Here is a 13,836-nt window from a genome sequence, read left to right as displayed (position 1 = left end):
ATGATAGATAGATAGATAGATAGATAGATAGATAGATAGATAGATAGATAGATAGATAGATAGATAGATAGATAGATAGATAGATAGATAGATAGATAGATAGATAGATGGCCTCCAGGATTGACATTAATGCTAAGTGCAACAAAAGTTGCCTGTTCCAGGCAGTTTACCTTGTAAAAGTAGTAGTCTTTGGCTTCAGCGGTCTCAGAGAACTTGGCTTCCGAGAGGCCAGCTTCACCTAACACTCTGATCTTCTCTTGAATCATAGGCCTGATAGAGGACGTAAATATTACAGTTACCAAAACAGACAAAAATTTGTCATTTGGGCTTTGTTTGCTTTTTCCCCTCAAATAAGTGACTGTCTTGGCAAAAATTGTGCACTCTACTGTGTTAGATTCCTGGCATTCCTTGCTCACAGCTCCTAATCCAGTGGCTTCCAGAGGCACAGATCATACAAGATCACAATTCTTTTGGTCATCTGTCTTAGCCACAGTCCCACATATGCTACAACACCATACACCACATACAATTTTTTCTAAATGTCTCTGTGAATAGGGTCCAAGCACTATGTATTTTATTGAGAACCCTCAATAAAATACACAAAACCATTTCCCCTTCCCCCATACCCAGTTTCTCCTCATGAATTTGGGATATTTTACTTGGAAGTGAAGAATGAAGGCAAAAAACACAGAAAACACAAAGTGCAACAGTGGCTGCAGTAGGGGAGACAGGGTCTAACATCTGGTGCAGCACATTGAAACCAATCCTAAGCTTTGTTACAAAACATGGATATGCAGGATATGCCCCCCCCGCCACAGAAAGAACTAGAAATTTGCACCTTTTAAGAGCTTCCATTGTTCTACAAACAAGATTTCATACATTGACTGCAGCTAGGTAGATGCCTCAAGCCCTTGAAACTTTCCACAACTGAGAAAGATTCCCCCTCCCCATGGAAATAAACTGTTGGGATCTGAATGCACAGTTGAGAGGTTCCGAAGATCATCAGTGGCAGTGATGGGCACAAAGGCAAAGAATGTGACCAGCAGGGGCAGCTCCAGTGAGTGGAACAAGTGCTGTGTGTCTCCTATGAACAAGGTGGGAAAGAAAGGGCTATGAGGAATGGGAGCCAAGCATTAGTACTCCGTTTGCTCAGCTCCATGATCTGCAGTCCTTGAGAGTCAGGCTGTCACTTAATAATATAAATAAGCATTTATTTATTTTTTTAATGAAGAGAGAGGATGAATAGATGACTGCATTTTTTGAAAAGGCCACCTTGAGCACTGTTCAGTTGAAGAAGATTACAGATTTAAGAAACAAATGTGCAGAGCGGCAGAGGAGGTGTGCTACGGAATTATGAGGAGAAGGAAATACGGGGACAGGCCTCGGAAAAGGAAGGTTAAGAAGAAAATTTGACAAGTACCATATTTTTCGCTCCATAAGGCGCACCTTTCCATAAGACGCACCAATTTTTTAGGAGAAGAAAACAGGAAAATATAATCTGTTTTCTTCGCTCCATAAGACACACAGACTTTCCACCCCCCTGTTTTGTGGGGAAAAAGTGCATCTTGTGGTGCGAAAAATACGGTATATAAACAGTACAACTAAAGCCTTCATCCTCAACCTTTGTAAAGAAGGATAGCCTAGAGCAAGACTTACAGCTTGTAGAACTGAGGGGTTAAGTTAACAGACAAATGAAAGACTGGCAGTGGGCCACAGGAAAGAAGTAATGGCAAGAAAGTTGGTGTTTCCCTCCCTTGCATAAGGAAGGACATTTCCACTCCCAGGCTGTTAGAGTGGCTCAGTATGCACTTGCACAGCAACAACCTGGGAGACCAGTCTTATTCTACCGGCACAGCCGTTCACATCACCAGTGATCCTGGCCTGAAAGTACAAAAACTGTGAAAACCAGGAAGACGGAAATCTTTTGTGCCTTGAGAAATAAAGGGTAGAGAAAATAAGGCACTTATTGGCAAGAGAAAATATGGAAGGCAGGAGACTAGCAGTTAACAGTGTATATAAGGCTCAAGATAACACAGAATGATTGAGCAGGAGCAGAAGGCAGTGTCTGTCAGGATGCAAAACAAGCCTTCTGGCTCAACCCAAGTGTCCCAGTCATTCACACAGTCGTAAGGAAAAAGGCAGTGGAGCAAAAAATGAGTTCTCACCACCACTCCTACCCCAGCAAACAGCACATTTTCCTCCCCTCTTGTACTAACCATCTCGTGTATGGTGACATACAAGCAAAACAGGAAAATGACTGTCATTAGCTCTCATTCACACGTGGGCGATGTGTCAGCTCTTAGCTGCTTGTGAGGTAACGGTCTAATTATTCACAAAGCTGATACTCGGGGGTTCTGCAAGGACAAAACTTCTGATGGAATTGTCTGTCTCACAGGCCACATCTGCAGTAAAATCCTGAAAAAAGAAATGCAGGGGGGAAAGCAAGGAAAAATCGAGAACAAATTTCCATGCACTTTAATGACGCTTCAGCTAAATTCTGCATACATTATCATGCACTTTTGCTAATGATGTGTCTGCTAAAGGACAGATGCTGATTCACTGACATCCTCCCACGCCCCCTAAAAGGAGAGGGAGAGCGAGCCCCGGATTGAAAGGACAGGATTTCTAGAACCCAGATATTCTAACCCCACCCAAAGTGGTAGGAGCAGAAAAAATTGGACGGGGAGGAGAGGCAAGGGAGGAGGCTTATGTGGGGACATTTCCTGCATATCCATGGTTTGAAACCAGAGGCTTAGGATTGGTATCAATGTGCTGCACCAGATTTCAGTCCCAGCCTCCTCTACTGCAGCCATTGTTGCATTTGGTGTTTTCCTTGCTCTTCACCTTCGTTCTTCACTTCCAAATAAAATACCCCAAATTCATGAGGAGAACTTGGGTATGGGGAAAGGGGCCAGGGTTCCTGACCTTCATTCTCCAAGTCATAAACCCCACCATGAGCAAAAAAGTAAAGCAGAGAAAGCCATGAAACAAACAATTTTTATGTCCTACCATAAGTAGTCATCAGCTGTGCCTTTTGCAACCAAATAGTGTATATTCACAGAACTGGTTTGCCCAATTCTGTGTGCCCGGTCTTCGGCTTGGATCAAAACCTGTAATTAAAAATGAAACATATAAAATTGGGAAGAAATAGGGTACAAAGCTACTTTTAATGGTTACTGCCCTCATTAATAAATAAATGATCTGTTATACAGCATAAGTGGATCTGCCTACCAAGGTACTGTCAACATTTATTAAAATCCAGAGAACAGACAGCTCAAAAAGGAGACTATTGGCATTCCCATTTTTCAAAGCGGAAACTGATGCTAAAAGAACAGGTGAACATTCACAAGGTAACTCAAAATTGGCTAGCTCTTTTTACAATTCTGCTTCATAATCATGGAGATTGGTGCATGTTCTACAGTTCTACGTTCCACATTTTGCTGCACGACAGAAGAACTCTGCAATATAAATCAAATAGTACTGCATTCATTTAAGATTTGAAATTACTTGCATAGCCAGGTACTGAAAGGAAAATTTGCCATCCTCAGTTTGAGATAAAGGGGAGTTTGAGGGCTAGATTATTGCACTTTAACCCGGAAAATTGGAATTGAAGTTCTAACTCTTCTGTGTAGCTTCTGAGAAGCCACACTCTCTCTCATCCACAGTTACTCAATTTGAAAATAGTACCATCACAAATCTACTTCACAGAATCTTGGGAGTTAAAGTCAATGGACATAATCAGAAAGAAGTCTGTAATGATGAAATCTACTAAATGAAATGTTGTTATAACTGTTTTATTTATTTTTTGCTAGAATTTTCTTAGTAAAGATTTTACAGGACTTGTGAAACGCCAAATAGGAGTAATAATTTAAAGGAAATGTCAGCCACATAAAGCCTACTATCCTACTAGAACATACTGTTCCCAATAGCTTACTTCAACATAGAATATCCAGTTTTTTTAAGACCCACAGGCTTAAGCAATGCCTCACCTGAAGTAAATTCCAAAATAATATTGATTTATTTATGCTCAACAAAGAACCTACATGCAAAGCATGCAACACCTTCACATAACACCTTTATTTTCCTACTTTTACTCCAGCAACCAAAGCTACGAACCCGTCCTGCTAAGAGGACTACAGATTCAGGAAGTAGGTGAAACAAAGCTGAACACTTCTCCTGGCATGCACTGCCCAAATTCTCCGCAGAATAACTCCCTACATTCTATCTGAAACACCACAAAACATTCCTTTTGCCAGGAATACAGCCCAAGACATCTTACCCCAGGATTCCAGAATAGTTCTGCAAACACAACCAGATCAGCAGACGAGAGAGTAAGCCCCATGTTGGCAGCTGTTAGGGAGAGGACCGCCACAGAGCGCTTCTCAGAGAACTGGAACTCGTGGCAGAGAGACTGACGCTCTGCTGAAGGAGTGGAGCCATCAATACGAATGTACCCAACATGCTGAAAGGAGAAATGAGAATGAGGAAATAAGGGCTCAGCCATCAGTCCAGCTGAGCTTCCTCCTCTAGTATTGCTTTGCTGCAAAAAAAACTCCACTAAGTGAAACAAAGCTTTGACATTTGAGAGCTTCACTAGCCACTATCAGTATGTACATCAACTCATGTAGGGCCATGGTTCACAATCTAATCTGTACCCAACCTAAGAATATTGGAATCCAGAGCAGTACCAGAACAAACACGTTCAGACATTTGGCACAGTTTCTCTCTTTAGTGAGATAAATTATGTTCTCATGTTTTACCAGAACTGGCCAGTTGAGGGAGCCAAAGAACATGCTATGAATACTTGTCAGTGAAAAATACATAGCAGAACAGTGCCCTCTAGTGGCCAGTTCTGGTAATGCATGTGAACATAATTTTTCTGTTTTGTTTCCCTTTTACTATTTTATATATATCTTTCTAGTGTTTGCTACAGTCCACAGTTTTTGGTATCCTCGGGGAGCTTGGAACCAGAAGTGTATTTAGAATGTGGAGGTTCCCAATTAATTCCTGCCAGTCGCCGGTGATAAATAAATATATATATTTAAATCCTAAGTGCCCTCACAGTGCAAAACTGAGAGATGGATTTATTTTTATTTATTTATTTATTTATTGGATTTTTACCCTGCCCCTCTAGACGATGTCCACTCAGGGCAGCTGGGGCTTACCTCTGGCCTAGCACTCAGCTTCAGAAAAAGGGAAATGAAGAACCCTGGGTTGTTGGAGACAAAATAAATAATAATAAGTGCAGCACTACTATTTACCTTTTTCCCCAGCTCCTCGGTGATTGCATCCAGAATTAGTTTGTGATGGGCAAAAACCAGAAATTTTTCTCTTCCACTTTCCAATAAATCTAGGATATATTCTCTGTATTTAGGGAAACGGAGAGGAGAAAACTCAGGCATAAATAAAACTTGTTCTACGTATGTCCAGTGTGTGTCATGCTAAATCAGTTTTTTACTTTTAATTTTATTTTGGAAATGAGCTATTCAGCCAAACCCCATGTCTCAAGGCCTGCTTTTTTCATATACTTGAGATCATACAGACTCGAGTCTAGACTCTAGAGTAGCTTCTAAGAATATGGAGATTAGGCCTTCACTGTAAGGGTAATAAAGTTTGGGTCAACATCAATACTGTCTGAACGATCTATTCTTTCTTACAGAAGTACACCACAGGGTATAAAGGTGATTCTTACATTTCAAATTTAAAAAATGGAGAACAACAGCTTACCCAGTAGTAACAGATTAGTGGTAAAAGATTCATCAAGCTGGTTCACTATAGAGACCATTAATTAACATTTTTTCCTAAGCTCGATTGTACTGGAAACATGTCTTGCAGTCTACTTTCCACCTTAGTAAGGAATGGTCAAGGATACTGCATTCTACTCCAGAAGAGCAACTTACATGATACAGTGAACTTTGCCTTCTGCTGTCCTGTTGTAAAAAAGAATGAGAGCTTCTTTCTCTTCTTGTTTCTGCAGACAATATTTAGAAAAATCCATTAGTGAAGTCTAAGACTAACACTTTTATCAGACAGTTTTTTAATTGGTAGAATAGAAATGAAACATCAAACAAGCAAATCCTCTTTTTGAATGCCACCTTGTTACAAAATGGATGAAATCCTGTGGCTTAGCTTAGTAAATTACACTAGGGTATCAGAGGATTGGGGGAGTCAACTCTGTACATCCAGTTGATTAAAATGGAATGGCCTACTCTAGCTGCAACTTACTTTAGCACAGTGAATCACAATTAGAGTAGGCCCACTTGAATCAACTGGACTTACAGAAGAGTTGACTCACCAAATCCCTGTTGATTCAATGGGCCTACTCTAGTGTGACCTACTCCATTAAGCAAGAAGATTTCAGCCAATATCGGCTGTTGCCAATCAGCTCAGGAAATGCAAAGAGCACTCATCCAACTCTAGTGGAAATTTAGGTAAATTTCCCCAACATGTATGAATAAGGTACGCATGTCTTCCACATAAGAGATGAATCTCTGTAGCAACTGTGACTGGTTCCAACTCTGTGAAAATGATGCACTTCATGGCAAGCCTAGATATGTCTTATATGACATGCAAAAGTTTGAAATAATTTTGTCCCAAGCAATCTTCTCTCTACTCTGTTAGAGCTTGAATGAAGTGACTCCCCAACAAATTTTCAGACAGGAAGTCTCCTTCCACCTATCTCCTGGGGATATGCCCATTGCTCAGAATGGGAACCCACCCAGAAAGATAGTTACAGCTGGTTCTCAAATGGTCCTTGCCAACCATCTAGGCCAGCAGCAAACCTATGCAGATGCAACCACTCTTCCTCTGTGTACTGTAACCATAGCCATGAAAACAGAAGAATTAGTTAGATTCCAAACCACTCTGTGTGTACGTGCGTGTGTGTGTGCTAGCCATATTCAAGGGCCTGCAACCGTGGTTAGTGCACTGCTAAACATAAACAAACCAAGTACAGTTTAGACATTATTGCCCAATGCTGTCTTCTGTCTTAGGACACAACTTTTAAAATGCCAAAGTTGACTCCCATCTCCATGAAACATAACAGCATCCATAACTATGAGTTTGCAAATTCAGTTGGAATAGAAAACTGCAGCATGAACTGGGATCTGCAAATCAAATAGTCCCTCCCAAACGGGGGTTTATGAGGTTCACAGACAAATCATTTTTTTGGTCATGTAAACTATGGTTTTGCATGACAGCTGAATGCCATCACACTATTTCCCAACGTTCTTTCTACTTACACTCTTGTAACCCTTTGCCATTTCTTTTGCAGCAGCTGCCAGCTCAGCCTTGGTTCTCGCATTAATGCCTTCAGGGGCCACCACCACCACTTTGCGCTGCTTCGCAGGGAGCTGAGAAAGCACGTCAGATTTCAGGCGACGGATCATGATGCATTCTTCCAGAAGAAGTTTCAGCTCCCCAAGGTTTGATGATCCAGAATAATCCCACCCCCACGGCCGCTGAAATGCACACATAGTAAGAAGCATTAGTACTAACACTGTCATTATTATCACTGTTAAAAGTCCTTACAAGAGCTATAGTTATTCTCATGCACTGGGAAACTGACACATAACATTACAAAGGTGCTAAAAAAATATTTCGAAAATGACCTGCAGATCCCCCACAAAAGCAAACAATGGTCTAAACTGAGCTTTCATACAGTGACCAATGCCAATGGAAGTAAATAAAAGAGTAACCAAGTTACATTTCAGAAATAATTTAATGAGTTGACACAGATATTTTACTGAATAATAAGTAATGGCTTCTAGTTATTTTTCAAAAGCCTTTTAAAGCTCTGATTGGAAGTTTTATGCCATTGTCTTACCAATTTTAAGTAGCAAGTATTTCTCTCACATTTTGTATTTCTTTCAGTATTTTCAAGATACAATACTGTATCAGAACTGGCCACTAGAGGAAGCGAGAGAGTATATCCCTTTATCTTTCTGACTGCTGCTAATCAGATTAGTAATGTACAATGATACCAATTAATTTTGTGAACAGACCAAAAATGACTATCTGACCGTTGGAAAGTAATGAGTAATGTTTGTAGTTCCTTTTAAAAGACAGAGTTACAAGCTCTGAATGATATGGACAGTATTAAGTACTTTCTAACTTTCCCCATTGTTTTGAAGTCCTCTTCCATCTGCCCACAGTGTAATCACACCCTAGCAATGCATTCTTCACCTACCACTTTGGCTTAACTTGTCCTGCCCTTGTTATTTTGCAGCTCTCAGAGAGCAGCCAGGAGCTAGCTGTGCAAGATACAGAAGCCCCACTACATTCAAAGTCCTGCTGGCAAAACTAACTTTGAAAAACTGCTAAACCTAATCTGCACATCAGCAACATTCAGCGGCCTTGTAAAAATCTGTACCTTTTACATCCCAGGGATATAGCACACATGTACATCTGAAGCCAAGGGTTTGTTTTCTCCAACTTGCTGTGCTCTTGACTAGAAATGAGCACAAACTGGTAAAATGGCAATTCATTTTGATTCATGATTCACCAAGATCCACAAATCACAACAACAATTTTACAGGGTTTTTTTTCTGATGAATTGATGAATTCATTTTTGCCTCTAAAACCCTAAAAATGCCCCTCCGCACCTAGAGACACCAAAATTGCCGGGAAACTCCCCCTGACTCTCTTCTACAACCCCCTCCAAGTTTGGTAAAGATTGGGTTTTAGACATCCAAGTTATACACCCACAAAGTGGGTCTCACCAGAAAAGTGCCCTTTAGCAGCTGGCTTGGGGAAACCCAGTTTTCACCAAACTTGGAGGGATTGTAGAGGAGAGTCAGAGGAAGCTTCTCTGTAATTTTGGGGTCTCCAGGTACCTGGCAGGGAATTTTCAGGGGGGGCCTTTGTTGGTGTGTAACTCAGACATATGAAACACAGTTGTCACCAAACTTTGAGTGATTGTAGAGGGTCAGGAGAAGCTTCTATGCAATCTTGGGGGTCTCTAGGTGCCTGGGGGGCATTTTATAGCCAAACAAATTGACAAAAAGATTGCTAAATGTTGATTCATATGTGTCAGGGGCATTGATTTGGATGAATATAAATTGACAAATTAGTGATTATTGACAAATTTTTCAATTTGTTTTTTAATTAGTGCCCATCTACTCTTCATTGTAATTTTATTACAACTTTAACAGAAACTCCTAAGCCTTTCGCAGCTGAGCATTTGTGCCAATCCCAGTGTACTTTTCCTTCTTTTAATGCTCACCGTTAACATCAATTGCTTTGAAAAATTGCCTCTAGAACACCTATTTTTGCAAAATTTGGCTCATAAATAAAAACAGGTGACATTTCATTTGCTGCACTTTTGTTTTTATGAGAAAGAAGTGCCAAGGAGTTCAACTGTAAACCAATAAACTCATTCCATATCTTTGCTTATTGCATTTGCCAAAGATTTGTGTCTTTCTGCCATAAAACTAAATCAATTCCTTTTAAATAAAATATATTATTTTTTCCTAACAAAAGTGTTCAGCTTTCAGGTTGGTTTGTTTTTTTTTAATTTAGCCATGTTAAGAACATGCTACATTTATAATAGCAATTGCTATCAGATCCACAATTTTAAACCATCGTTTTCAGTACAGTGGACCCTTGACTTATGGAATTAATCCGCCTTGGAACAGTGGCTGCAGGTCAAAAAGTCTGTAGGTCAAGTCTCCATTGACCTACAGTGCATTGAAAACCGATTAATCCCGTAACAGGCCGTTTTTGTTCCATTTTGGTTTTTTTCTGGTCTTTAAGTCAATTCTCAGGCTGCAAGTCAAACCTAAATTTTGCGGCCAGAGAAGTCTGTAACTCAAAAAGTCTGTAAGTCAAGCCGTCTGTAAGTCAAGGGTCCACTGTACTTTGAAGTATAATTGCTGATTATAAAGCAATCAGAGGGCTCTCAATACTGCATTTGCCCCATAAGGTTAGCACAAGAGCAGGACATTACTAAAGAAAACATATATCAAAGAATGGGAAGGAGAACTCCTTAGCACATCACCCACTAATTCTCTCTTAATGTTCCTTCCCCAACCCCCTCCAAGCCACTCCATGACTCAAAGAAACCTGGCAGTGAATGAGGGGGAGAAACTTCCCCAGGAAGTACTAGTGGATGAAGAATAGCTGTGGATCCCACCCCGTGGTGGTTATTATTTATTACTAGGTACTCCATGTATACTTCGTCTTTCCTCTTCAAAGTAGTGCTCAAGACAGCTTACAACCTCACCTGAAATCCTGTCGCAGTTATGCAAATGGAATGACTTTTAGAAACAACTGCTGTAAGTTAAGAAATCTCCATAAACCTTCCCTGTTACACAACAAATCACACAACCTGTTACGCAAAAGAGAAGGTGAACAGAGAGTCTTTAACTTATGGCAAATTGCTTCTAAATGTTACATGGGTCGAGTAGATTTCAGTCTTTGGAAAACAAAGTACTTTTAATTATTTTTAAGGTATGATATTTGGGGTAGTGAGAAGATGAGGGAGGCAGGAAAATGCAGAATAAAGATGCACACTAATGTTGCTGGGGGGGACCCCCAAGAGCTCATAATCCCTACTAAAACATCACAAATAAATTCTCTCTTTGTTTGCTCAGTCCCTTACAAGTTAGGGAGAAAAGACAAACCAAACCTAGACTCATTTCCTCTTTCTACCCTGCTCACTTCATAAGTCTCAAGATCTGCCCATCAAGAGCAAAGTCAAGACAATCATTGGATAAAATTTTAGACCAGTTATAAAGATATGCATAAGATATTTAAATTAAAGCTTAAAAATGTATACATGGGCAGGAAATATAGCTTTATAACTGCTGTTCCCATTTAACAAGCTAATTACCTCTGACAAGATAGTGCTTGGAAAAAAGACATGTGACCTTCTGCTGCCCAGTGAAGGTAACCTTTAACAATGAACACAGGATCTTTAAGGCTGCTACTCAGATGCTGGCCGTGACCTGGAAGGCAGTGCTCTTTTATCAGAACACAACAATGGCAGCTAAGAGGCCCTACTCTGATCTAACATCCCAACAGCTTCTTCTCAGCTGCTGCTCAGTTCTAGCAGATGCACAAGACACTTGTAACACAGTACCTTCAACAACAGGCTGCAAAGTTATGTGAAGTTTAATAGGTGCATCTTTCCCAAAGAGAAAATGCAGGCAAGCAAGGAGAGTGTCTGGCCCTACAGATGTTATTGGGCTGTAGCTCCCCTCACTCCTCACACTACCAGCTGTGCTGAGTAGATCTGATGGAAGGCTGTACGTTGACCACTCCTGTCTGACAGGCTGAGTATTGCCACCCCATGATAAGCAATCAATTCCCTCTGGAACTGCAAAGCCCCCATGGCGCAAGAGCACTTCCGAACAGAGATGTGCTTGATATTAAATTAGATCCTTTCTCACCTAAGCTAGTTATCATCTCACAGGTGGCAGCAGCTCTCCAAGGCTTCAGGTTGAGGTCTGTCCAATTCCTATTACAGGGAGCCTTTTAACTGGACACATGGAAATTAACCTAGCATTTTAAACATGCAAAACACACACTCTACCAATGAGCTAAAGCCAACTGGTTCTGCTGAAGATCTGCCCTCCCAAAGGGAAGACCTCACTTGGAGGAGACTACAATTTCATGATTTTGCTTCCTTATGATTTATTCAGAGCAAAGGATACTTCCCACCATGCACCTCTTATTACTATTACTTCCAAGTTACCTGATGGCTCCCACTTTGCCGGAAAATCTACCCCAATTACCTGTTTTGCATCACAGTAGCGGAGCCCAAAGGCATGGAACTGAGGGAAGAAGGATGGCCTGACAGCTGCCATTTGGGTATACAGTTCTGCAGGGCGTGACATGGCAGGGGTTCCCGACAGCAGGATGACTCGCTTGGCAGCCTAGAAGAGTGTAAAGGTTGTCGAAGGTGAATGCCACATGGCTGCCATTCCAAGCAGAGTTGAGGAAACCAATTCTGGTTCTACAAAAAGTAAGACACTGTGATGACTAGCACACTAATATAACATAGTAGGAGTAAGACAGTGGGGACTCCCTATAGGGAGGAAGGCAGCATATAAATGACAATAAGCTAAGAAAAATCTCTGTTCTGCTGACAGCTTGCAACCAACTCCTGCCAGGCATAACCCATGCATCCAGAACTGGTCCCTGGACGTACAGCATCTTGGGCAAGAAACACCTTTTGCCAACCTGTCTCCTGTCCATGCTGCAGTGCAGCCAACTCATGTCTGTAGGATTTATGGTATCTTCAGTGTTCAGGATGCATGGTTAACACTGCTCCAAATTAAAGCTCTTCTTTTGGGTTTTATGAACAATTAGCATCAAACTGGATGTTGAAGGAGAAACTGAGCTTTTAGAGCTATTAGTTGGACTGTCATGTTTGCAACAAGTAGATGCTTGAAGTTAGTACCGAAACAACCTGTGAAAGTGTCAACAAAAGGCTAAGATTGTATTTTATTTTATTTTGGTCATTTAAGCTCATTACAGGAAGTATAATCAAGAAGCCATCACTCTGGTGCTCCCTTCTTATGGCCACTGAGGCCAAATGATCCCTAAGGCCCACATCTATGGATGGAGAGAATGATCATATGGTGCTGTACAAAAGACCTATTAAAAGAGTCATTGTCTTCATCTTTGAACACTTGAAATTAGAAGAGTCATTGTCTTCATCTTTGAACACGTCTCAAAAACCATCAGATATATTTATCTGTAAACTTTCGGGGAACTATCAGATATATTCATCTGTGAGCCAGAGGTTGGGAGTTTGATTCCCTAATGTGCCTACAGTTCTAAAATGATAATGATGATGATCAAAGCCCACTTCACCTAATAGATGTGTAATAATATTCTCGTTGGACAGGTACACACACAGGTATATGATAAAGTCCAAGTCCCTGAAATGCAGAAGTGCTATCTGACAATTTTATGTACCATTTAAAATAAACCAAGGGACAATTTGCAATGCAGTCAATGGTATCCCAGTTTTGCTATGATCGCTGATGCCTGTGTTGGGACAGAGAACCGCTTCATGAAATAAATCTAAATGAACAGAATTAGACTATTAAATCTAAATGGTCTATTTTTAAAATGCTGGGATCTCCCTTTGAGATTCACTTCATAAAGAAGGGCAGCAGTAGAGTATCCAGGAAAACTGAAATGTTTCTCCCACTGGCTTCTGAATATTGTCAATTCCATGATTTTTACTCTTTCACAAAGAGAATGACTGGCTCGTCCTACATAAAAATAAAAAAGTCATTGCCTGCACCGGATAGCATATTTCACATATGAAGATGAGTTCACAAGAAGACTTAAGGTAGATAGCAGGAGAGCAAAAATCAATAAAGAAAACACCTGAAAGTAGCCAGGAAAACTGTAGAATCATGGAGTCTCTTCTATGATTAATTGGAGCTGCAGACAAGCCTGGTGCTAGGATTTAGACCACAGAAATACTGGGATAGTTTTAAGGTAATGCTGTTATGTGTATCAGTGGCATAATTCCTCCAAAAGGAGTGTCTGACTACACTAAAAGGAAGCCCTTCATAAAAAAATTCAGGAGTTATATTTGCATTCAGATGCAGAAATGATATACAATATTCTGACCTTTCCACCGGATGTCTCGCTGCTTTCAAATTGCACAAGGATAGATAGGGAACACACTAGTAAATAAACATAACTGAACATGCAAGGTTGCCTTATCCTCAAACAGTGATTTATTGGGTTTTTAAATGATTTTTACAGCAGGTGACCTGCAGCACAGCTGTCCAACTTCCTTTGCATTGTGGCTATTATTTAAATGCACATTCCACTGGATATACAATTATAACCATCTTCCTGATTCCTTCT

At 40.6% G+C, this 13,836-nt stretch overlaps 1 protein-coding gene across 1 annotated transcript in view; it reads right to left on the bottom strand.

The window, feature by feature from the left end:
* Positions 1 to 13,836, bottom strand: part of SMARCAL1 (SNF2 related chromatin remodeling annealing helicase 1) — a 42,916-nt gene that overhangs the window by 1,510 nt on the left and 27,570 nt on the right. Inside the window, exons 10-16 of the mRNA XM_020805216.3 lie at positions 11,736 to 11,876; positions 7,242 to 7,460; positions 5,901 to 5,971; positions 5,262 to 5,364; positions 4,280 to 4,462; positions 3,010 to 3,110; positions 171 to 270 (exon numbers count right to left, since the gene is read on the bottom strand). Of these exons, the coding sequence (XP_020660875.3) occupies positions 171 to 270; positions 3,010 to 3,110; positions 4,280 to 4,462; positions 5,262 to 5,364; positions 5,901 to 5,971; positions 7,242 to 7,460; positions 11,736 to 11,876 (918 nt within the window). The remainder of the gene's footprint in view (positions 1 to 170; positions 271 to 3,009; positions 3,111 to 4,279; positions 4,463 to 5,261; positions 5,365 to 5,900; positions 5,972 to 7,241; positions 7,461 to 11,735; positions 11,877 to 13,836) is intronic.

The sequence above is a fragment of the Pogona vitticeps genome, chromosome 1 (assembly GCF_051106095.1).
Source record: "Pogona vitticeps strain Pit_001003342236 chromosome 1, PviZW2.1, whole genome shotgun sequence".
In the NCBI taxonomy this organism is placed as follows: domain Eukaryota; kingdom Metazoa; phylum Chordata; class Lepidosauria; order Squamata; family Agamidae; genus Pogona; species Pogona vitticeps.
Note: the sequence above shows the minus strand (reverse complement) of the source record. Positions and strands in the feature narration are given on the sequence as shown.